This window comes from Dermacentor albipictus, chromosome 5 (assembly GCF_038994185.2).
Source record: "Dermacentor albipictus isolate Rhodes 1998 colony chromosome 5, USDA_Dalb.pri_finalv2, whole genome shotgun sequence".
NCBI lineage: Eukaryota > Metazoa > Arthropoda > Arachnida > Ixodida > Ixodidae > Dermacentor > Dermacentor albipictus.
This window is the reverse complement of record NC_091825.1, coordinates 156,321,294-156,347,514: the sequence shown is the minus strand read 5'-3', so window position 1 is coordinate 156,347,514 and position 26,221 is coordinate 156,321,294. Positions and strand designations below refer to the sequence as shown.

General features: G+C 47.0%; 1 protein-coding gene across 3 annotated transcripts in view; it reads right to left on the bottom strand.

Moving 5' to 3' along the window:
* Window positions 1-365: 365 nt before the first annotated feature.
* The window catches only part of LOC135902306 (leucine-rich repeat neuronal protein 1-like), a 120,035-nt gene continuing 94,179 nt past the window's right edge, over window positions 366-26,221 (bottom strand). For all 3 annotated transcript variants that reach the window (XM_065432276.1, XM_065432274.1, XM_065432275.1), the window contains exon 2: window positions 366-4,685. In XM_065432276.1, coding sequence (XP_065288348.1) covers window positions 2,370-4,547 — 2,178 coding nt within the window. In that variant the 5' untranslated portion in view covers window positions 4,548-4,685 and the 3' untranslated portion in view covers window positions 366-2,369. The remainder of the gene's footprint in view (window positions 4,686-26,221) is intronic.

Below are 26,221 nucleotides of genomic sequence, written 5' to 3'. Positions count from 1 at the left end.
AGTTAGCAAGCGAATGTTTACAAATTGATACGGCCGATAAAAGTGCTATCATTACTTTGTATGGTTGTGTGCTAATTTGCTATTGCAATCGATGCTTCGCCTTTCTGGCGAAACTAGGACTTCTTCCTTCAGACCAACACTGTCCTGTGCTATACATTCGTCAAGATCCTAGCACTTACGTATGTTTTAAAACATTTGGATGACAAAGTTGATATTTGGTTGCATCAGAGGCTTCTTGCTTAGGTTTTGGTGATGCATTGCAACTTACGGACCTTCGTGTTCTAGTTTAAACAGACTATATTAATTCGGGTTGGTTTACATTGCAGCGTTTTATGTCAGTAAAAAAAAAACAGATACTGTAAAGATTTGAATAACCATCAAAACTTTATTATACTGAAGCATTTATTTCATAACCAACATTATTGAAGTATAGATGGGCAACTTGTCTTTTGGTGGGTAGTATGACTAAATTTTTAATTCAGTAGATGTATTGTCTAACGTTATTATACATGTTCACCTCGCTCTCAGGCAGTTTTACTGGAACTTGAGCCACATTAGAACAACAGGTGAAATAAACTGATAATGAAGAGCCGCATAACAAAGAAGAACAAAGCAATGAGGGATACCTGCAATTATACAGCACCTTCATCTCGAACACATCACAACTGTATACGTCCTTTGGTGTGGATAATTATAAGTATTCCACGAAGAATTATTAAGATTGCTTACGAAAGCACATTTTACAGAAGGCGCGTTTAATGCTCAAAGTGAATACAAGCATCCATTGCTTAATGTTTGCGCAGAATCACAGCTCCTAATTGTTGCTTCTTGTAGGCAAGTCTACTGTAGCAGTAGAACGAAATTTGCAGCCGAATAATGGCAGGTGACATGGTGCGGCCTCATTTTAACTGCGACAGTATTGGAGATCGGCTCGTGTATGATACAACAAACGCAACGGCTGTTAGGCATCGGGGACACAGTGGTGAATTTGAAACTTCTGGTTTGCACCTGACACATTTGTCTTGTGTGCCATTTGCGCTGTACTGCTTTGAGCATTGGCGAAGAACAGTAGTACAATTTTTTTTAAATGTTAATTGGAATTTCTCCTCGAGAACAGAAAAGAAAAGCTTGTACGTGTAATTTGTGTGTATGTGCGTGCTCAAGAACAGTGCGTATATATTTCTTTCGAAAAAGGAAACAACCGTTAACTTTATATACAAGCTACAAAGAAGCTTATAGCACAAGTACCGGCAGTACGAAGGCGCGCGCACGCTCAGTTGTGGCGCTGCGGAACTGCGCGATGCCGTAGCTGTGTCATTTTGTCTGCACTCGCAGAAAGCCGGCAAACAGCAGAAGCTGAGACACGCGCTAACCCTTCCCGTCTCTCCCTCTTCCCTACCCCGACTTTCCCAACAATGGCTATGATTGAGGCGTCGCCTACACGCAAAAAGAAAGACGAAAAGAAACGAACGGCGAAAGAAGCGGTGCTACGATTAGCTTTGCGTGTAGGAGAGGCGATACTTTGCTTTTAGATGATGTCGTTGAGTATTTGTTGTCTCACGAGACGCTTTTTTCCCTCCTCTTCGTCCTCGAACTACGAAGACTTGTAGTCTAGTCGAACTGCGTTCTCTGGCTGCGCCGTGAACCGTTTTGTTCCAGCAAAGAGTCCGCTTCGCCTGACGAACTGCTGTGAGTGAAACACGCCAGTCTATGCAATGTTACTTTTAAATATTTTCACTTTACCAAGGAACAAAGAGGAGATCGTCTGACCAGTTTTCCAAAATAAAAAGGTATTCCTACTGTTGGCACTTACATTGAGCATTAGCTTAGTGCAGAAATTTGTAGGAAATAGAACGTGAGATTTCAGTGAGTCCACTGAATTAGAGCAAGAACATATATCAGAAACACGAATTTTTTTCTAACAGGAACTGAAAGAAATCCTGAAAGCGATCTATGGTTGTTTCTGGCCATCATCTATGCGGGCTGCCTAGAATTGCCGGTGTTAAATTAACTCGCCTATTCTGAAAAACCTTTGAGAGTACCAAGAACCTCACACATCGCCTTGCGCTACCACGCAGCTGCAATGTACTACAAATACATAACTGGCAGTCACTTGAGTGGGTATATCCCTAATGCAGCTGCGTTTTTCCCACTTACATTCAGGTGGAATAGTGTTTACATTAAAGCTAAACCTTGTATCTCAGTTCCATTTTGAACGCGTAGGTGAATGGCAGCGTTCCTGTAGTGTGCTACACAAACTCATTTCGGCTTTTCACGTGCCTCTGCTTCCAGAGGAAAGGGCGCGTCGAGCGTTCGCCAGGCGACTCGTGTACGACTTGCTGGCGCAAAACGACGCGCAGTGCGGGTCCTCATGAGCCCACGTTTGCCATAAGCGGACTGTACAGACTCTCTAGCGGCACGACCTGTGACGCCGTATTGCTGACGAGCGATTTTTGCGGCGTCTCGTACTGCCTGTGCTTGTAGCGGCGCGCCGCCATCGTGGCCGCGCACAGCACGAAAATCGCGGTAGACACGATGCCCAACACTACGGCCACGGCCACGTTGCTCGTGTAGTGGATGCCCTGGAGCATGAAGCTCGCGTCCCTGGTTCGGGCGCGGGTGCACGATAACTGGATGTGCGCGTCCCCTTCGTCGTCCTTCACTGCGATGCAAAACACGTAGCTGGTCTCCGGCTGGAGGTTGTTGATCGTATATGACCTGTAGAAGCGGCTCACGGTCACCGATTCGAAACGTCCTTCTTCGGCGCCGCTCACGGACTTGGGGCTTGCGCCGACCAGCGAGTCCTTGCCGTCATCCGGTTTGTACTGGATCTCGTACTGGGGAAATGTGTTGCGCGCCGTGCCGTTCCACACCACGGTCACCGACGTCGAGAGGATGCCCTGTGGGAAGATGTGGATGTCGATGTTCTCGACGACCAGGTCGACCACCTTGATTACGCGGCCGTGCCTGTTCTCGGCGATGCACGTGTATGCTCCCACGTCGACCGGCCTCAGGTGGTAGATGGTGATGCTGCCCGGAGGCTTGAACTGCACGTGCACGTCGTTTCCGGTCTCATTGCAGACACGACCGTTCGGGAGCAGCCAGCGCACTTTGGGCTCGGGAAGGCCGAGGGCGTAGCACTGGAACACCTGCGCGTCGCCGATCTTGCGCTGCACGGTGCTGTTCACGGTGCCGACGAGAAAGGGCGGGCACTCGGCCGGCACTTCTGCCAGGGATATGTTGAGGAGGCCCCGTCCGACCATCGGTGGCGGCTTGTGGCAGGCCAGTTCCTCGGGTTGCATAAAGCGAACGGACGTGTTTGACAGGGCCGACACGGCCTCAACCACCCAGCGGACGTTGCAGTCACACAGGAGCGGGTTGCCGTGCAGAGAAACGTTCAGAGGAGCAGACAGGTTGCGGAAGAGTTCTTCGCTGAGCGCCGAGATGTTGTTGCGGTGAAGCAGCACCTGGCAAAGGGACGGAACATTGACGAACGCCTGCGCGTCCACGTACTGCAGCCTGGCGTTGTCGTGCAGGCGCAGCACTTGTAGTCGCGGCAAGTCGCGGAATGCGCCGCGCTCGATCACCGTCAGGGTGGGAACGTGGTCCGCGAACAGCTCGACGATAGGCAGACCCACAAAATTGGCCGAGCGGAACCCCGTGAACGGGTTTTTACCGATGTGGAGCGTATGCAGTCCTTGCAATTTCTGCAAGGCCGAGGCTGGCACCCGCGTCAGCTGGTTGCTGTCCAGGTGCAGCGTGGTTAGATTGTCCAAGCCTAGGAACGCCTGATCGCTGAGGCCTCTAATGCGGTTGTGAGCGAGCGACAGGTAGCGTAGCCGATGAAGCAGCAGGAATACGCGCGGGTATACGTACGAAATGTGATTGTGTGATAAAGACAGGCTCTCGAGGGCGAGCAGGTCTTGAAACCATTCGGGATAGATGGAGGGCAGGTGGTTGCGGTCTACCGTCAGCACGCGCAGTTGGCGCATACCGTCAAAGACGCGCTCTTCGATGAACTTGATTTGCACGCTGTTCATTAGAAGCGTCTCTAAGTGCACGATTCCCCTGAACACGCCGTTGAACAAGGTCTTGAATTCATTATGAGACAAGTCCAAAAACTTTAGCCTGCTGATGTTGTGAAAGATGATGCCGCGGCCGAGCTGCTTGATATGGTTCCGCGAAAGGTCCAGCTCTACCAGATTCCGCAGCGTTGGTATCTGGTTGTGGAGGTCGGTCAGCTGGTTGCTGTTCAACAGAAGTGCTTGCGTGTCATGCGGAAGGCCAACAGGCACGGTCCTCAGTCCGCGGCCGGAGCAGTTGGCTGTTCGCAGGTTGAGGCCCATGTTCATCGACGCTTCAACGCTGCACTTGCACACTACGGGGCACTGCACGTCCCACGTTGTCTCACCGGTAGCGTTGCTGCACAGCGCGTAGCAACATGAGAGTAAAAACACCACAAGCTGGTCCAGCCTCGTGAGCGCCCTTTTGGACTGCTCAGGTGCTGGCGCTGTCGTCACGGTAATCGAAGATCTTGGACGGTTCATGGTGCGTCGCGGATGTTCCAGGCGACTTGGCCTGGCCCATATGATTCAGGTGTGTGGCTTGGAGGCTCGCCAGCCGGACACCGCCTGTGCTGGCTCCGAGGTTGCCGATCGCCTCATTGTGTCATCCAAAGAACTCATCTGCAACGAGGGAGAGAGAAAGAAAACAGCACATTAGCATTTCACTACATGATACATCTCCTTTTTTTAATTATTGTAGCAAACGACGACGGGGATCAGACCCAAAGCCGGACCTCTGACTCATTCGTCATTATGACGGCAACTGCGTGAGCAGCGCCCGTGGCCGCTGCTCGTGCTCGGCACACCTTCTTATTTATTTGCAACACACTTCCATGGCCTGAAAATTAATTAGTCAGTTTATTTATTTATTTCATTACCCTCGGGGTCTCAGGGCAATTCAGTAAAGTGGGAAACAAAAAGACAGCAGTGAAATTGTATAGAACTAAAAAGAAGTACGGGTTACATCAATACAATAAAGGAAATTAACAATAAATAGTGCAAAGAACAAGGAGAAAAAAAAACGAAAGAAAACCACTCAGCATACAAAGCATGAAAAGATCTCATCTACAAAGAAAGAAAACACGAGAAATGACGCTCAAAGCAGTAATGTATGCCTACGAAACAAAGAACACCCATTTTATTAAGATTGGTGGGAGCAGTAAGAAAATGAAAAAAAAAATTGGAGGACGCTTAAGCTTCGCCTTCAAGAGTGGGACGCGACAGCGTTCCCGTCGACCCGCCAAGGGGTATAAGACAATGCGCTACGGCACAGCGATCACTTACGATGCGCTCCGCATCGGACTTAGCGCCCACCTATCACGCGGTGAGCGTCGAGCAACGCAGCGTTCGGCGCGGCAACGAAACGTGCGCCTGAGCGAACGGAAGGAACCAAAGAACTCGGTGTCTCGGAGGGGAAACGATCTACGCCAGCCAAACGTCGCGATCGGCACAGGCAGAGAGATAGATAGTAATCTAAAGAAAGGACCGGGAGCACGGCGAAGCGTCGTCAGGGGAGAGGGAGTCCCGCGACGCGCCTGGCAGCGGTCCCAATGCGCGCGCGGCGCGCCTCCTGTCGGGGCAGCGCCGTACATTGAGAGGAGGGGGTCTTCTGTGTTTGCCGCAAGATGGCTCTGCGTGTGCGGAAAGCGCAGAAGAAATGCAGCGGAAACGCACTTCGCAACTCGTGTAATTGTGACTTCTGTACGTTACATGTTCATAATTACCGATATACACCGCAGTATAACTTTCCTCGGCTCGTTTCGAAGGCAACACCGCATTCACTAGAGGCGCGTTTGCACCGCCTGGAAGCATCGAACTCGTGGCTGAGTGGTAGCGTCTCCGTCTCACACTCCGGAGACCCTGGTTCGATTCCCACCGGGCCAATCTTGGAAGTTGCTTTTTATTTATGAAGCGCCTGCCGTGATTTATCGCTCACGGTCAACGCCGCCGACGCCGACACCGACGCCGACGCCGACGACACCGGCTTTTCTGCGACACGAGCTCCTTAACGCTATCGCGTTCAAATGAGCTAAGCAAAAACAAAAGGGGTGACAACGCTGAAGTTTCTCGTGTTGATGACAACAGCAGGTTAATTAAAGCAGCTTTGAGCTTAGAATTATCAGATGTTGCCACGACAGACCGGGGAAAGTGATTCCAATTTGCTGATGTACTCGGGATGAATGAATTGTAAAAATGTATATCCCATCCCTTGGTCTACAATCGGCAAGTCACGCAATGCTGAAGGCGACATCCACCACCTGCTGTGGGCGTTGTTGTTAGCGCTGTTGCTTATATAGTCTACATACATCTTCCAAGAAAGATTAGAAAAAATAAATACGCCTAGATATTTGTAACAGGAGACAGACTCGAGGTTACTAGTATTAAGATGATATGAGGGCAGTGTAGTATTACGAGGAGAAACACGCATGTGCTTGAATTTGTTAATGTTCAGTTCCACGTGTTAGCCCAGTCAAGTGCGTGGTTGATATCGTACTGAAAAGACCTGTATTGGAGTCACTTTTAATTTCGCGGTATATGACATGGTCATCTGTAAAAAGATTAATTGATGAGAATAACCTATCAGGTCAGTCGTTCATATAAATGAGAAAAACGAAGGTTCCAGCACAGAGCCTTGTGGTACACCACATTCAACTGTAGAAGTGACAGAGGAAGCGTTATTCACGAATTGACAAATTGTGAACATTTGGTAAAAAAAGAGTGCAGCCATTGAAGAACGTTATGATCAACATTAAGTTACTTATTAAAAAAAAACTGTTGATGAGGAACTTTGCCAAAGCTTTTGAAAAATCCAGGAACATACAGTGACCGATTGAACCCCTGTCATGTATGGAATTTAGATCATCTGTAAACGATAAAAGTGGTGTTTCACAGGAAAATGACTTGCGAAATGCATGCTGCTGATCTGTGGCTATAGGAATGATGCAATGTGGGGGTAAATGACATGGCATTATCCATTATTTTACATGGAATGCACGTAAGTGAAATGGACCGATAATTATATGGTGAATGGCTATCCCCAGACTTGTGCAAGGGAATCACCCTCCCGACCTTCCAGTCTTCCAGAATGCAGGCTGTCTGAAGGGATTGCTGGAATAGGTTAGAAAGTATTATAGCCCTGATTGTACACTTTAGTACCGATTAAAAACTTGGAATTTATATTATAAATACCACGCGATAAATAAACTTTTCACTTATATGTTATTCTGTATGTGCAAGCAATGTCAAAGACAATAGGGTTCATCGGCAAAAAGTCAGTACCTGGATAGATGGGGGTTGCAGAATACACATTTTTAGAAAAGCAGAAACAAATACAGAGTTCAGAACATTTGCGCAATGATCAAGCTGGATTAGTTGATTGCATTAGTCTTTAAGGTTGATTTAAGCTGAATTGTCTCCTTTGTTGACTAAGCTTCAAAATTGCCTAGAGTTAGTAATTAGTAGGTATGGAAGTGTAGTATTGAAAAATGAATCCTTGGAGTGCTTGAGAGCTTTCTTATATTCGGTAGCCACGGTCTGACAAGTTGATGGCCAACGTTTTTGAGTATCGGTTAGTTTTGGAGAGCGAAAAAGGCATTCTTTCTTATTATACAGCTTTTTTAACGATCAAATGAACCATGGCGTCCAGTCAGCAGGTCCGTCACCCGGGCTAGCTTCCACAGGAGAGGCGGCGAAACGTCGTCGTGCACCAGGACGACGTTTCCAACTTGAAGTCGTGGTGGCAGCTTGGGAGTCGCCTTGTCTGCTGAGCGCTGAAGCAGCACGTGCTCCTTACGCCAGCGCTTCTAGAGATGATCTGTTAAATCTTGTAGATGTATGCTTCGACATCGCACGTCAATGCTTGTTGATTTGAGTAGCATGGCGCCCAACTCTTGAGGCAAGCACGTCACATGTTTGCTAAGTAAGAAGTGTGAAGGCGTTAATGGCCTTCCATCACAGGCGCCCTTGTGGCTCAAAGTAGCATTTGTGCAGTACGTGTGTCTCCGCTTTTGCTGAGCTCTGTTGAGCATTGACCGTTGTGCGCCACCATTCATTCCAGGAGGACGGCCTTTCGCACCGCGTCTTGACATAGTTGCGTGCTTTCGTGCTTGTACTCCTCCTTGAATTAGTCTGGAGTGCACGAAACCAACATTCGTACTGGTCTTGAGCCTCGTCTGTTACGCTTAGACAGCCTTGCAGGAGGTGGATATTTCTTGCTTTTGGGAGACTTCGTGACGTCGTTATTGGACTTTCGTTCCTTAACGCCTAACTACACGTACGCTCGCCGGTACGAGAAATCACGAGGCCACGTGCGTTGCGTTTGTAGCGCCTGGCGAGTAATGGTGGTTTGAACCTACAAGAGGCGCGCCAGCGTGCCTCCACTTGAGTCACATTTTTGCCTTTATAGTCATCACTTCGTATTTGTGTGAGGCAGCCAGGGCACCGACATTTCAATGGAGAAAATCGACAGTTTGAGAACAGCTTTGTCGCCTCACGTACATTAAACGCAAACACCTATGTGGGACGTTTTGGCATACGTCCCTTCAAGATTTTAGTTCAACGTACGGGAGCGCAAAACGCAAGGAAACTTCATTGAGCATGATGTTAAAGAAAACTAATTTCGCTCAAAGAAAGAGTGCAGGAGCCGTGGATTCCAGATCCACTGACCGAGGATGATGCAACACGTACGCCATGACAAGCTTCACGAGCGCCGGCACAGAAACCTTGACGCCATAATTCGCGCAGGGTTCATTTGCAGCTTGTTGCTTGATCTCTCGGAGGGTTTGCTGTCATAATCACGTTGTGTGATCACAGTCCCGAGAAATGCTCTCTTATTCTCCCAGGAATCATATTATGGACATGAACGGAAATGCCATATTACTGAATCTTTGGCCTTTCTTTCTTCCTTTCTTTCTTTCTTTCTTTCTTTCTTTCTTTCTTTCTTTCTTTCTTTCTTTCTTTCTTTCTTTCTTTCTTTCTTTCTTTCTTTCTTTCTTTCTTTATTTATTTATTTATTTATTTATTTATTTCCCTAAGACCCCACATGGGGGTATTACATAAGGGGTGAAATTACAACAATAGTTAAAACAATATTAGGATGAGATGATCGCTGACACTTCTTCCCTGAATGCAGATGAACTGGTGATGGCAACTACACGATGAAAAAAAAGAAGACGAAAAAGTGACAGTGCGCATTTTGAGGCGAGCAACACTTGATGAATGACTTGTGCGACGTGATGTTCGTGCCGGCGGTGAAATGTATGTTGCGATAGGGAGAATACAGTAAAAAAAAGATGTGAGATAATGATAGGCTGGCGTTGCAACGGTGATACGAAAGAGTTGGTAAACCAGAGTCTGCTTTTTAGGATGAGACGCTTATGCAAGAATATGCTGAGCGAATAAACCTAGCAGCGCGATTCTGTACGGCTTCAAAAGCGTTAGTAAGGTGAATTTCATGCGGGCACCAAATAGCAGAAGCGTATTCACGTTTAGGTCTGATGAACGATCTGTATGCTAGTAGTTTTACGTGGGGAGGAGCTTTTCGTAAGGGCCATTTAAGAAAGCCGAGCTTTTTGCTAGCAGATGGTATGGCATTATTCGCATGCGAACACCAGTCAAGTTTGTGAGAAAAAGTGATGTTTAAGTATTGGAAAGATTTAACTGGTTCAATAGGCTTGTTTTCTATTACAGCAGAGAACACGAGAGGATAGAACACGAGTAGAGAACACGAAATAAATTTCGATGGTGGGCTCCTGACATAACTGCATTTAGAAGGATTTAGTAGCATTAGCCAGTCATCACACCAATTTTGCATATTGTTTAGGTCGTTCTGAAGTAATACTTGGTCACTGATGTTAGTTATGGTATGGTAGACAGGACAATCGTCAACAAATACGCGGATATGACTAGAGACATTAAGTGGTAGAACATTAGTATATATTAAGAACAGGAGGGGTCTAGCACCGAGCCCTGTGGAACGCCTGACATTACAGAAAGCGGGTTAGAAGCATCATTATTGATTTGCACAAACTGTGAGTGATAAGTAAGAAGTTCTTTTATCCATCCTAGAATATTAGGGTGAATATTCAACTGTGAAAGCTTTAGAAGCAGGCCTTGATGAGCTACATTGTTAAAGGCTTTTTGCGAATTGAGTAAAATTGCATCAGTCTGTGTATTAGTATCGAGGTTTGAATGCAGGTCATAAAGAAAGAAGGCCAACTATTTTTCCCAAGACAGCCCCTTGCGAAATGCGAAAACCATGCTGTTATGAATGAAAAAGAAAAGTGTTTGAGTCGTGAAAATCTATTAAATGAAAGAAAATGACACATTCCGTGATTTTGCGAAATTAACTGATTTCTAGACCGGAACGAACTTGCCCACTTTCCAATCAATTGGTAGGTTACCTGTGGTTAATGACTAAAAATGGTAAGAATAAAAAAGAAGCAGGAATTATTTTAGCGATTTTTAAAGGGTTTTGAAGTAATGTTGTCAGTGCCAGCAGACGATGACATCTTGAGGTTTTCTATTATGCTGCAGATACCATTTAATCAAAAAAGTGATGGCAGGTATTCTGACATGGCAGGAGTAAAAATGCTTTGAATGGGCGTGTCGGATCCCATGGTGAAAACTGAAGAAAATGTTGTGTTAGAAACGTTAGCGCAATCAGCGTCTGATAAAGGATCACTCATTTCCTTTTTGATAATGATAGCACTGGGTGTGTGAGGATTAATAATGTACAAAAATTTCTTCATGTTGTCAGTTATGATGCGGCGAAGGTCGTTGTCATAAAAAGAGTGTTTATGTCTGTGGATAGCGTCGAAGTAGACACGCTCACACTCGTAGTCTCTTTCCCAGGCAACGGGGTTTGATTTCATTCTTGCGGATCAAAAAATACATTTTTTTGTTTTCGAGAGTTTTGAGAGTTTTGGTAAACCATGACTGATGTCGGTTAGCGTGAATGGTTACAGTTGGAATGTACTTCTCTGCTAGGGCTTTAAGCATATTTTGAAAGAGAGACCAGTTGTTTTCCACGGAGCGCAAATGAAAACTTGATTCGAATTTTTCATTAAAGTCATGCAGTTCTTAATTTATTGCAGCGTAGTTGCCATTCTTGTAGAGGCGGATGACCTTTTTGTATGAAAGGCGTAAGCAGGGAGTAAAGGTGATGTCGGCATGGATTATGTTATGATCACTAATTTCGCGAAGGTAGTTAATGCTTGACGGACTTTCGGGATGAGTGGTTAATATGAGATCTAAAATTTTCTCAGTAGCCTGTGTTACGTGTGTTGGTTTAGTTACCAATTGCGTTAAATTGAAGTTAAAGCAAACGTAAACGAAGTCCTTAGCACCTGATTCGTTTGAACGTAGTTGCGCAGAAGACCAGTTAATGTTTGGATACTTTAAATCTCCGAAGAGCAATACACATGCATTCGAGCACTTTTTTGCCAAGTGGCTGAGGATATTGTTAAGTTTCAGAGGAAAATCAGCAGGACTGTTAGGTACACACCGAGATGTACACATTAGGACTGTTACATACACCAAGATGTAGCAGCTGTGGAATAACATTAAATTTTAGCCATATGATTTTTAGTTCAGATGCTACGTCAATTACGGAGCAAGATAGCTGCTTACTCACAGCAATAAGAACAGCCCCCCCTCCCCCCCCCCCCCCCTTGTAGACCCCTGCCTAACTTTGCGGAACACAACAAAATTAGGGAAGTCGGCAAGAATTTCTGCGTCAAAAATTTAATCAGAAAGCCATGTTTCGGTGAGTACGAGAACATTACTTTCTGATGATGACAGAAGGTTTGATATGTATTATATTACATTTAGAAGAAAACTGTGTGGTTAGCAAAAATAACTGATAAGAAAACGTTTAACTGTGCGTCGGTTGTTGCATGGTAGCTATAATTCCTTAACTTGTTGAACAAGGGTGATTCCTCAAAAAAGAATCACTTGGGTCCGATATGTAAGGGTTTATACCGAAGGGAAAAAAGGCGCGAATTTGCTTTTTGCATATGTAATTAGGTGCTTGCACGTGGTTTGAGTTTGGTTGGAAAAATCTTCGCCATTGCTGTATGCTGTACCCTTCAACTTCCGGCAATTTGCCAAAATTGCGCCTTTTGTTTTAAAATTAATTTAACAATAATGGGACGGTTTCGGCCGGGAAGGTGGCGTTCAAGGCGATGCGCAGGCTTGATTTCATTAGGTGTGCACTAAAGTTTAGGCACTCGGAACAGTGGCGGATGATTATTTCCTCTGAGCACACGAAGGATTCGTTGGAAGAAATGTCATATATGGCATAAAATATCAAATTACTTCGTCTAGAACGGTTTTCGGCATTCTCTATTCGGTTTTTCAGAGTACAGACACGACAAACAGTTTGACCGGTGTCGATTTGTACGCACTGCGGCCGCTGTCTCATGGATTCTACATTCCACAACATGGTTGAAATCGCGCAAGAGAAACTGTTCCTAAATGCGTCCTTCGGCCACAAGGGGTGTTCGCTGCTGCTCTTGTAGGCGCTGAAAGCAATGCTGCTTTAGGCCCCGTGGTTTATAGTTCATAATGAATGAAGAATTAAGTGTGCTTGTCGATCTTGTCTGAGGCAGAAATACCACCACTATTTGGTGCGGACTCGCTTATTCGCCATCGGAGATGAGCTTCCGCTAACAATGCCGCTTACCTTTTCTTCGTAAAACCTTCAATATATTTTAGCAACTTGCAAATACGCAATAATAGAGGCATGTATCTGCTCATTGCAAGAACTGAAGGCCACAGATGAGTTTTTCGCTCTGCGTGCTTTATTTGTTGGGCACCGTCTGCCACAAGTAAAAGACGACATGCGCCGCTGAGAACCGTTGTACTGAGCGCAGCGCCACTTTTGTGTCATGCTGCGGAGAAGTGGCGAACGGGTAGGTGATGTATGTTTTTCTCTATGGGTCGGTCCGCACACCTACTCTCCTAGCTGCCATAATCCTGTTGTTGCAATGCGGACGTGTCTCGTTAGGCCTACGGGCGCCGGAATCGCAAAATGATTTCACAAATGGACGCACTATGCCCTCATTACGAACCTTTCAGGTGAGTTTAGAGAAAGGAAGAGATCATTTCAATAGTTCCTGGCGATAAACACAAGTGAGAACGTAGACATCACGACAATACACGCTGAAGCGAGAGCCATATGGCTGTCGCCATGTTGGCCAACGCTATTTCTTAGTGTGCGTAAACATTAGATATCTGTGCTCGCGCCACGCTTCGACGCGTATATCTGTTCTGCACCATCAGTGCATGCGTGAGGCATGTGGACGCGACTTTTCGCGCGCCGGCACACGTACGTGTAGTTTGGCCTTTAGGCGCATCTCTGGCGGCTGCTTTAAGTGGCGTACCATGATTGGCAACCTTGCCCCTCCTGTGTGTCTTGAAGTCTCCTGTGTTCTTGGCATTTTCCTTGTTTTCCTTGTCTCTGCTGCCTTTCTTGCCATCATTCTGAGGCATGGTGACGGCTTTTTCACTGAACTGGAGCATCCTTCTATGGAAGTTTGGTAAGTGAGGAACGAGCTGCGGCGCTGTCCCGGGCCCTTCTATGACGAAAAGAACTTTGTACTTCCATTCGTTGCCTTCGTCTGCAATGTCTCGTCGGCCAACTGTATTCATGTGCAACATCAAAGATTAATTGACTGCTTTTTATGGCGCATCGTCTCTGGGGGGCTTTCCAATACCAAAGACCAGAGTTGTGCTTTGTACAATTGAAGCTTGGGAGAAGTCATTAATGGTTCCCTGGAGCGTCCATCCAAAACGGGTTTCTACTGTAATAAGTTGAGGCCACAATCTAGATATCTGGCCAGTTGCAGCGTCCCAGTAGATATCGGAGCAAATGAGAATGCTGATCTCGTTTTCTCGGAAATTAGCTGCTTTAGAGCTTGCATCAGCGCAAACAAGACCGAGAAGAGAGGAGAGACAAAGAGGAGGAAAGACAGGGAGGTTAGCCAGTGTAAATACCGGCTGGCTACCCTATGCTGGGGAAAGGGGTAAAGGGAATAAAAGGAGAAACAAGAAGAAGAGGAGAAAAAAAGACAATTCAGAAAATTCATGCAGTAACGCGATAGTACGCGATACAACACTCGAAGGCGATCGCACCATTCGCAGGTCCTTAAAAGTTCAGCAAAGCCCTTAAGGCCTTAAGTGCCGAAGCCCGTCTGGACCAGTGTCCTAGAGCTTTTTCCTCTGTAAAGGGGCGATAGTCCAGTTTTTTGAGCGAGGTCACGATCACTGTTCTTGGCACTTTGTAGCTGGGACAGTCACAAAGGAGGTGCTCAATCGTCTCCTCGCAGCCTGTAGGTGTCGCAAGCAGGGCTGTTGGCCATTCCAATGCGGAATGAATAGGAGTTCGTGAATGCCACGCAAAGCCACAGACGGCACAGAAGTGTTGCTTTCGCTTGTGGTAACCCTGGTGGTAGATGGAGTTGCAGACATGGATCCAATCTGTGGTGACGTGCGTTCCTGAACTCATTGGTGTTCCACAGATTCTGCGTAAGCTCGCGGGCGAGGGAGCGAAGACTTGTGGCTGCGTCTGTTCGTGACAGTGGTATTGGTATAACGTGGGCACCATCGTGGGCCGATCGGGTGGCATCATCCGCACTGTGATTGCCCGAAATTCCGCAGTGACGCGGTATCCATTGGTAGATGATGTTGTGCCCCTTGTTGATTGCGTGATGGTGGAGTAGTCGGATGTCTGCCACTAGTTGCACATTTGGTCCGTGGTTGAAAGGGGACATCAGACACTGGAGAGCTGTCTTCGAGTCACATAAGAGGGACCATGACTGTGTCAATTTGTGGCAAATAAGCTCTAGAGCAGCACGGATAGCTGCGAGTTCTGCAGCCGTCGATGATGTAATGTGAAACGTCTTGAACTTGAGGGTGACAGACTCTGCGGGAATTACCACTGCTCTAGCTGAACTATTAGAGGAGACAGAACCATCCGTGTAAACGTGGATGCGTTCTTTGTGTTTGTCATGTAGGAATGAAAGCACGGTTTGTTTGAGGGCGAAAGATGACATCTCCGTTTTCTTTTTGATACCGGGAATAACAAGAAGAGCCTGGAGTGGATGGAGGTACCACAGCGGTAGAGATGGTCGTGCTGCAGGCATGAAGTTTGATGGTAAAATTCCGTGGTTAGCGGCAATAATCCTGCTAAACGCTGAACGAGGTCGAGCGACAGGAAGGGAGGCGAGATGATGCGAGGAAGTCGCGCGAAGTGCCTGATATGCATCCTTAAAGAGTCGACTTGAAGATACGTATCGATAGGGTGGTCATGCGCGATGGCTATTGTTGCTGCCGTGGATGCACATCTGGGAAGTCCAAGGCAAATTCTTAGAGCTTGAGCTTGCACAGACTGGAGGGCACGGAGGTTGGTCTTACTGGTGCCACCCAGTACAGGTAAGCAGTACAGGTAAACCGATGTTTGTCATCATGGTGATCATCGCACCATCCACTAGTGGACTGGTTACCGCAGATTTCCGGCACTTCGAGGACATCTATAGTGATCTCGTTTGTACTGCGCTGACTCCGGAGTGTGACGGACAATTGGTTGCGTGCAAGGGTCACAGGGCGATGTGTTTTCCTGAAGATGAATACGTTGAGGCGCTCAACGCCTGGAACAGGACAATAAAGTGCTGAAGCAATGTTCCGCCGAACAAAAGTGTGCCGACTGTCCGGATCTAGAAGGAACCGCAGCAAAATTGACCTTCCTGCTACGACTTACCTAAGCTCTGGGAATCTTTCTTGGGAATGCCCTGCGCATAGGCTACTGGAACTCCTTTTGCCAGCTTCGCATCAGCTCCCCTCTGAACATGTTGTATTAGTCAATGTAAAGGACGACAGTGTAAGCGGACACGTTGGATGCATGCTGAACGCGTCACAGAGGGCCTAGAAATTGCAAAAACGGTGATTGTATAGCCAGTTACGAATTATTTCTGGCCTCGCAGTTAGCGACAATAAAAAGGAATAAGGTCTTATGTGCTTTTCGTGCGAAAATGAGTCGTCAGAGGATAGTGCAGTATGCATTTACTGAAATCAGCATGTTTGATTACCAGAAAACTGCCAGACAACGCTGTGATGAATAAGATCGTGAGAGTGCCAACTAAAAGCTTGTCCCTTACCTTGCTTTGGTTGGCGAATACAAATAATGAAACATATAAAGACCTAAATGTCGCCTACATATTGATATTTCCGCACCAAGGAAGGTACGTTTTGGCCGCAATGAATAAAGTTTTGGTTCCTGCTCTCGCGATCGCCTTTAAAATCAGGGCAACTTTTTCATCGTAAACCCAGCATATATGCTGGAGCAAAGGACGCAGGAAAGTTCCCTAGCCAGCGTTGGCAGGCAACCACTGTCGGAAGATGCTATCCTCGGGCCCATGGCCTGACACTGCAACTTCAATGAGGACAAAAAAAAAAAACGCTGTTAAACTTTTTATAGGACACAAAGCTAGACAAGCGGCTTTAGTAGGGCCACTGTCTAATCTACATAAACACTCAGCACTTCTCTGATCATCATCACCCGTCCCAGTGCTTTCACTCCCCTTCCCAGTTCCCCAGGGCAAAGTAGAAGACTATATTGCGCACTATAGCTCTGGTCGTCCTTTCTGTCTTTCCTGTCAATAAATTCTATTTAAGTACATACCACCAACCACTTGTCCAAAACATTTTTTTTTCTCCACACTACAGTGGAGTGAGGGTGGGGTCACCTCTGCGTCGATCTTGCGATGAAACGCATTACTTTGAATGTGATGTCACAGTTCGCACATAGATAATTAAAGTTTTTCTCCTATCCACTGTGAGACCTGCTTTGCTACACAAGGCCCCTGCAACGCAGATACGGCGTCACGGCGTTGTTTTTCGCTTAGGAAAGGTTGCTCCCTCAGTCGCCTAAGTGCGCTTGAAATTCAATCCAGTATGTCCTCATACTTCCCGTACAAACCAAAGCAGAAGAAAATAAACAAGAACACCAAAGCAGAAACAGGCGAAATAAGAAGCATCGACACACTGGACAGCGACATTTTTAACCCTCCTCTTTCAAACTTCGGCCTGACGCGTCAAGAGACCGGACTGTGGAAGGGTTTTGCTTTTTGGAAGAATGGAGGGTCGCAGCAGGAGCTTACAGGCGGCTCTTCGTGTCAAAAGAGTGCCCTCAGTTCATCCTGTGCATTCCTGCTTCAACAGCCATTTATAACAGCGCACGCACACACACACACACAAACACAGACTGGTGCAGGAAGCGTGTCTCTTCGATTGGAAAGCTGAGGTCGGTAGCAGAGCGCGAGGAGGTGAAGGCAAAGCGCCCTGTCGTCCTAGCCAGAGGTAACACGATTTCATTTTCTTGGTTCTGCTCTTCGGTCTCATTTCGCTTGATGTCGACCGCTCCTAATGTGCGCCTCTGAGCCGTCGGCGTCGGTTTGCAGCGCGCCCCTATTCCTCGCAATCCTTTCTCTATATTCCTTCCCCTGTGAACCCCACGCCCCAACTCTCTCCTCGTCTTTGTTATCCCATTTTTTCCTCTATCTTCTCTTTTGCCTTTGCCGTTTTTTTTTTGTGATTTAAGCGTTATATCTCTCTAGTTGCGGTTCCTTCACTATCGATTCTTTTTGTTCCTTTCATACCTTATCAATTTCCTTCATTCAGTTGCGTATTGTTCCCTCTTGCCTCTTTTTCTTGCCCCTGTGCGCTTAGACATCGGCTTTATGACGTTTTCAGGAGCTCTCCGAAGCCTTTCCGGACTGATTTCTCGCTTGGCCCTTATTCCGCCCTTCCTTTATTTGTCCTCTGGTACCAACTTTAGTTCCCTAACTGTTCTTCTTGTATTCTGTTCTTAAACGTTTCCATTACGCCCCCTTTCCATTGCCTGGTGCGTTCTCCTCCTCGTTCCCCTAGCGCAGCTTCCGTCGTGTTGTCGACTGCAAAGAGCGGAAGCGAAGGCCACAGCCAGGTGGGAGGGGGGTTTCATTTACGTTTCTCCCTTCAAGCACACGTGCCTGGATTGCACGTCTTTTTTTCCCTTCACCACCGGCTCATTCGTGGCAATCGGTCATGGTCGGTTGGAGTGTGTGCTTGCGGTCTTCTCACTAACGCGACTTCATCGGGGCTCATGAATTCCTTGCGCCTATTGGATAAAAGATTGCCTTCCCCTCAGCCGCAGGCACGGAGTACTGTATGCTTAAAGCTTTAGCTTCAAGTTCTTTTTTTCCTTCCTTATTTCGCGCGAATTTCTTTGCCGGGATTGACTTTTTCTTGTGCTTCACCTTCAGTTTCTCCGCGTTACGACACTAGTCTGTTGGCTTTACTTGGTGCTTTCTGCATGTTATAGCACTACCTTTTCTTGCGACAGGCTCTGTACGAGTAGCCGAGGACTCGGTGATGCCGTTGTTTAGTCTAGATTGGCGCAACCAATACTGATGTTGTGCTTTGATTTTCTCTCCGCTCCTGTCGGCCAATTTGTAAAGAAGCCGGATCCGGGGTATTAATTTAGCTGACCATGCTCTCGTAGATGTATTTTTAAAATTTTATTTCTTGGATCTTCAATGTTTCTTGAGAAACGAGTCCTACAACGTTTTATTTGTCTTCGTCTTGACGGGCTCGTTTGATTTATTTTCTCGATAAGGTTACTGCCATCTTATGGTGGGAGGAGGGGGGGGAAGGGGGGCGGGCCTTCGCATCCAACGAGCAGAGCTGAGAGACTCTACCATCCTGCGGCCATGTTATATCACATAGGGGGGACTGCAAGCTGATGTCTGGGAGCGACGTTTCCCAACTTCATTGCCCTTAAAGAAGTAGAAATAAACACAAACTGAAATTGACACTTTGAAAAACGCCAACTCTGTGCTAAAAAGGAAAATGAAAGAAAAATCGTTTTTTCTATATATACAGTAAAATTCGAGAAAAATTTCTCATTGGACATCCTGGGGGTGCGAGTTGTGCAATACGAGGCATACGGTTAATGAACGAGCGTAACTATAGGATCTGTTCTTAAAATGAAAAGGAGGGTAAAGCTTAACTTTAACTCAAATAAAATAAACTTATAGTTGGACGAGAAAGTAACGTTCGCACAGAAGTATATACTCATCGCCATACAACTCTATCGATTGCGTAGGCATGTTGTCAAGTCTAAAGAAGAGTTTAATTTCAGAAACGTGCAGAAATGTGTCACCGCAGGCAACTGACGTATATAAGAGTCCTTCGGGTGTCTGGTGGACATTATGAAAAGGATAATTGCATTGATAACGGAACAGCGCGAGACACCGTTGTGATCATCTCCTAAAGTTACACAAATTACTCTGCATGAAAAAGTCCGTGAAGTTGCCAGATCATCTTTGATGTTATAGAGGGCGCTTACTTACAGCTAAAATTTTCTGTTATACCAGTGGCTACTACATAGACAGATTTTCTTAATTCGAGGAGGGATGTTTAAGGAATAGTGCGATGTCACAGTTAGGGCTGACGTTTATTGACCCCGAAAGACGCGTTGAGGGACCCTTGGCACAATGCACGATAAAGATGCGCCCACACGCGTGATGAAGCAGGGCACACACATGATGATGATAATATACAGATGATAAAGAAGTGCAAATTAAATGCCCGCACTAATTTGCCCCGCGTGAGAGCGGCCATCCTCATAGCAGCCTAAAGGTACAGGGAACGCCACGGGAAGGGCTTCATACGAGAAATGTTGAACACTTCTGTAGAATGGCAACGGTGGTTAGCTGAAGTGGTTACACGATAATTAAAGGAAGAAGTCATTTCCAAGACCATGTATGGGCCAGCAAGCCCAAACTGAAACTTCTCAGACGACCCAGTAATGTGAACTGGTGTCAAGAGCAGCACATCATCGCCAGCCTGTTAGAATACTAGGCGATGAGATGCGTCATGATGATTCTTGCGGTGCTGTTTGGCTTCGGTGTTGACGCGGGCACAGTGGTGACCAGGGGCGAGGCGGCAAACATATTCTTCGCAGGAAGATGGGGATGGACTGACAGGAGCAGAGAAGCAAGAAACGTCGATAAATGAACTAGGCGAGCAGCCATCAACAAGGTAGAACGGTGAGTAACCAGTTGTGCGTTGAACAGCGGTGCTATACGTCATGGGGATGAATGGAAAAATTGCGTCCAAATTTCTGTGATCTGGTTGAATATAAGCGGCTATCAAGTCAGAGAGCGTACGATAAAACCGCTCAGTCGGGTCGTTGGCCTCAGGATAGTAACTTGAAGTAGTCTTGTGAGTGGTACCAGAGGTTCTGAGCACTTCGCCTGCCAGTTGTGAAAGGAATGTCTTTCCGCGGTCGCTCAGGAGGACACGAGGGGCGTCGCGGCGCAAGATTATTGCTCGAAGAATGGAGACAGCAGCTTCGGAAGCAGATGCAGAATTGACACGCACTGTGTCCGCATAGCGCGTGAAATGGTCGACGGCTGTCGCTACCATCGACTACCGGCAAGAGATATGGGAAGCGACCCATTGAGATTGATGCCAAAAACCTCGAACGGTTCCGAAGGATACGAGACCAGTAGTAGTTGTCCGACAGGAGCTGATGTTGGCCGATTTCGACGCTGGCAAATGGCGCAGGAAGTGTGCTCGAAGATGCAGGAGAGCGACCAAAAAGAACCAGCCAAACGCAAGGCGCGCACCCTGTTTCAACCAGACGAAGGCCACGCCGCTCGCGAGAGCTCTGAAACGTCGAGCCGAAGATGCCAATAATTTTCCTGATTTCACAGACGGAACATGTATGCTTTTGCGCAACAGAAATAGAAGCTCAGCGCTATTACGTCGGCAGCGAAGTAAGTGCAATGACAGTAATACAAAATTGCAAGAACATGGTCCAGTGTCCCCTGTTAGCAAATCGGTGATGATATATGCTTGGAAACGTTTTCTGAACCCGACCTACAATGTCACGGTTGGATCTAGAAATGCCATTCCAAACGACCAACGTTTTTGGGAGTTCAGGAAGGCAGATAGTTGCGTACCACTTTCGGAACGGTGTAGGAAGAAGACGACGAAGTGTCTTCTTGGCAGAACACTTGTTTCTGTGCTATGTGAGTTTTTGGTGAATTCTTCGCCTTTCGAGGTGCCTCGCCTCCCCATCTTGTGGCCATGGAAGCGGAGCATGCCAGAAGCCCGCCTGGCCAGAAGTCATCACGGCCGTCAAACGCAAAGAAGCGAGTTGGCTCCCCCAGTGACACCGAAGACACCGAGCTGCACTCTATGTCGGAAGGTGACTCATCCGACGACAGCTTCATACCCGTGCGGAGTAAGAGGGCGAAGAGAAAGATCGTCAACACAGCACCGTCAACTCCTGCGAGCGCAACGACTATGAAGTCAAGGCCTGTGTGCAGGTCACATGTCATCATCTTTGTGCCGGAAGAACCCTCCAGCAACCCACGATTGCTGAACAGTCAAGCCCTATCCATTGTTCTGGAATGTCCGGTGCCGGATCAAATTAAAGACATCAGAATAAATCCACACAACAATATACTCGCCATAGAAGTGTATAATGCGAGTGCGCTTGGAAAACTTCAACAAATGACGGAGCTGGTGGAATCAAAATGCGCCCCTTCATCCGGATCAACTATATATCCATAGCCGGTGTAATTTACGACATTGCCATTGCCATTCCCTATGATGACTTACCTAGCCTCATCAAGCCGGCAAACGAGGGCACGATCATTACGTAAGTGTGCCACCTTGGGAATACGCGCAGCGTAAAAGTAATTATCAAGGGGGATTGTATGCCATCCCACGTTCATGTCGGACATTTCCGACATCCGGTTCGACCATTCATCCAGAAGCCGCTTCAATGCGATCAGTGTTTCAGGCTAGGACACGTCAAGGGCGTGTGTCCCAACTCGCTACTGTGTCCCCGTGGCGCTGAACCTCATGCAGAAGAGACCTGTAATGCACGGTTCTGAAGTGCGCCAACTGTAGCGGCCCCTCACGCGGCCTCGTTGAAAGACTGTCCCCGCATCAAGAAGGAGCGCGCGGCTCTCAAGCAAACAATTCGGTCCACAGGGAGGCACCCGAAGTAGTCCGGCGTCGGCGTCGACGTCGGCACCATCGCACGTCTTCAAAGAAGGTGCATGCGCTAAGTAATAGTACCCACTCCAATGCGGCACCACTTATTCGAGCCGCGAAAGGGCCCACCACTTCCACGAAGGAAACATATAAGACTCTTTCTTTAGAGGAATGGCCTACGATACAGAGCTGCTCCCTTTGCTAAGGAACATCATAAGGTCGCGGCCCCACCGGAGCTTTCTCCAGCCATGGATGATTCACCTAAAACATCGTCAAGTCATCTCAGTGCTACGTTTCCTCATGGAGGCCTTCCGAGCGATTTTAGTGGGCACGGGGACACTGTCTTCTCGAAGCGCAGTTAAGGTGCTGGATGCCTTAAGCCCCGCGCTTGAATCCTTCAACTAGAAAGATGGCTACCCATACTACATTCTTCAGAAAAGAAGTGAAGGTAGCGTCTGTCATCCAGTGGAACGCCAGAGGGCTAAAATCACGTCTGTTAGATTTTTGTCGGTTTGTGTACGCCAATGTGTTTCCAGTCATCGTCATTTGTGAGCCCAACTTGTCGAAACCAATCCCACTATTAGGGTTCAAAGTTATCAGATCTTCAACAAATGGTGCATGCAGCAAAATCATCGTTTTTGTTCGTCGTGAACTCACCTATGTTTTGCAGCCGATTGCGTCCCACGACGACAATCAATATAATTGCATCACAGTTAAAAAGAACAAACTCTTGTTTACTTTCATAGGCGTGTATATATCGCCTTCAAGCAATTTCGATACTAAAAGATTAGCGGATATCTTGAGTGTTTGTCCCGCCCCATGGGTCATCATAGGAGATTTCAATGCACACCATCCAGCATGGGGAAGCACAAGGACAAATTCAAGAGGAGGAAGATTAGCAAGCATCGCCTATAACTATGGCCTTACTCTCCTGAACAATGGTAGCCCCACCTTTCTTCGAGACGTGACATACGGTAGCTGTGTCGACCTTGCTTTCGTCTCCAACTCTCTCTACCGATGTGTGAAGTGGTTTCCAGATATTGAGGCACATGGAAGTGTTCACATTCCCACCTATCGAAACATCAAAGGCTTGTCCTCTAGATCTGGCAGATCTGGCAGATCTGGCAGTGACAGATGAAACTTATCAGGACGCATAAGAGACTTGTCAGAACGAAAGACATATATAACTTGAGCGTGCGAGATGCAAAGATCTAAGAGACAGAGGAAGAGAGAGAGAGAGAAATGATGTATAGAAAGCCAGGATGGTTAATTACAGGTAGTTCCGATTGGCTACCCTGAATAGGAGAAGGAGTAGAAGGTCTGAGATCGTGCCACTAAAACAGGCGAACAAGCTGTGCTGCTTAAGACAACAGAAGAAGAGAAAATCCAACAGCAGGCTGCACTTGTTCTCTGTGTAATGATTGTAATGTGAATATCTAAGCTTGTTCCCATGAAATTCATGTTTATCAACATCACCAAGAAGGTTTACTCTGTGCTTGCTATGGGAAGCTATTACACTTTCAATAGAAGAGATGATTTCATCAAACAAAAAAGGAAGAATATTCGGCTGTACATAGAAAGATCCAACTATCAATTTCTCAGAGCTCGCAAGGCTGTAATTTAGCCAGATCGACTCCTGTACGCTTCCTATGGCGTTGCGCCAAACACACCTCACTGAATTGTCAATAGCGATCAGTATGCTGCCACCTTTTTAATGGCAGGGCGTTAAGGGCCCCATGTCGCAGAAAAGCCGGCTTCGGTGTCGGCGCCCAGCGTCCCGCCTAGGCGTCCAGCGTTGGACGTCGTCTCGGCAAAAATATTTTCGAACCACCCATACCCAGGCCCTCCATGTGGCGCAAAAAACTTACTTAACTAATTAAATTTTTCAAACTACAATACGTAGGAAAATTATAAAGTACGACTTACACACTCCCTAAAGACCTGATATCATTGGATTGTAATATGAATATGCGAGAAAACATAATTCTGTTACACCAAGATAAAGAGATCAATTTTCCAGCGTTTTTAACAATCATAGACCGGCCATGGCGTCCGCCACACGCGTGCGCGGGCGCGCAAATATCCGGGAGACAACGGAGCGGCGCGCCCGGTTCCTTGCAACACCTCCAGATGGCGCTCGCCTCCGCCGTTCGCGGCCCACGCAAAAGGCCGCGCTTCTACCAGAAAATCCGCCTTCGTGCATATATTGTTCGGCGCCCGTAAATATTAATAATATACGCTAATATACGGCAAATATTACGCTTACATACCCTTCAGTTGCCGGGAAGCGTGAGAAGCAGCCAGGGATCTTTGAATACTATCGCCTTTTACTCTTAAAGGTGAAGTTTAAGCGCCTTCGAAATTTTTGTTCAGATCCGCTGAAGCCCCGGACATTGCGGAGGAAAGTATTCTGAAGGGGAAGTTTCAGTGCAGAGCCTAGTTTTGGAGATAACAAAAATAGGGAGAAAGACGAAATGACCTGGCAGAAACATTCACGTGCTTTGGTCCGATATCCACGAGCGTTTTGGTAAAATATGTCCAAATTACATGGCACTTCGATCATTGGAGCTTATCTCGGAAGCATGAAGAATGTCGTCATGTAGCATCTTATAGTGTGGCTTGAACAGGCATCCCGTTGGCCACATTCATGGCTCGTTGAGGGGTTTAAGGGCTACATCATCAACAGCTGCATGAAAAGAACACAATTGGTATTTTTTTCTACGCCGCTGGCAGGAGGGGGCAGAAATGTTCAAGGCCTTCAAGTGCATTGTCAGGTGGGAAGAGGTTGTTTCTATGCTCAACGCAAGACGAAAATAGCCTTAGGTTGTGGCTCCCATTGAGTTACAGATAACGTCGTAGTCTTTAGGGCTCCAAACGAAGTAGGACGCTCGCTTTTCTGCTTAGTTCCGGGGGCTTTTTTCAGTGGAGGCAGCGAAATCACGTGGGGAATGGGCACTTGGTTGTTCAGCTGGGCGTTAAAATACAGGAACGTCAGGTCGCGTTGAGGCAGGAATAGAAGGAGTAGGAAATGCAGAAGACCTTCCAGTGTCGACAGGCGTCTTCCCAGGCGTGGCAGTAGCACGTCGCGACAGCTTGTCGTGCAGGCAACGAACTTCCGCTCGAAGGGAGGCGACGACTTGGGTCTGTTACTCCACGCCACGGGAGTGGTTCTTCTTCTTTTTCTCGGGAACATGATTCCCTATACACCGTTTTTTCGTGGACGCCACCTTATTGTGAACGCAGTGGCGCCGCCTATGAGCAGCGCCATACTGGCTTCGGTGAAAGCGGTGTTTTGCAGGGCAGGTATGCGCTCGGCGGTAGGTCCTGGCATTTGTTTTCGCCGTCGTGCGTTCTGCTTGGTATGACGTGCGTCTTCTACGTGGTAAACGGTTCTGTGAGACGTGCTGAAGTGCTTTAAGGCGTCATGGCCGTAGTTTCTTCTGGCGTTGAGGTGGACGGAACACGCAGTGCTATGTGTGCGCGCATATTTGAGCCTATAACCAGCCTCGGAGATCTATTCTGTATTTCTGAATGTTCCATTCACTAATGTGACCTTATTGCCCTCTATTATCTCTAGTACTATCCTCTATTTCTAAGCTGCGGTTTCGGAGCCATCAAACATACGCGACAATCGTAACAGCGTGAGTACCGTTCTGCTACGATAGGCGCTGTGCTGTTATACTTTGACAAGCGTTCAAACTGTTCGCTGCAGGTTACATTGCGTGAACAATTGGTTCGATGGATGAGCTTTCCGCCCCTGAATAATATAGTTTTGGCTAGCATAATAGCAGCATACCTTACAGTCTGAATTAAGCTTGTCCCGCAAAGGGACTGCTTACGAACTACGCGAGCGTCCTAAGCAGTGGTAAGTGCTGGATTATACATATCTTGGTTCTATATACCGCATGGTCCAAGCATACGGCATCAGCGGTTATAGATCTATAAACGTTGTGCGGAGTGACTATGCGAGGTCGTATTGCGGCGTTAGCCCGTTTAACTTGCTTTTTCTAGAAAGAGGATGATAACCGAATTTTTTTTCGGTTGTTTTCGTTCCGTTCTCTCCGATGCACTCACACGTATTACGGGAATTTTGTTCTTAAAAATAG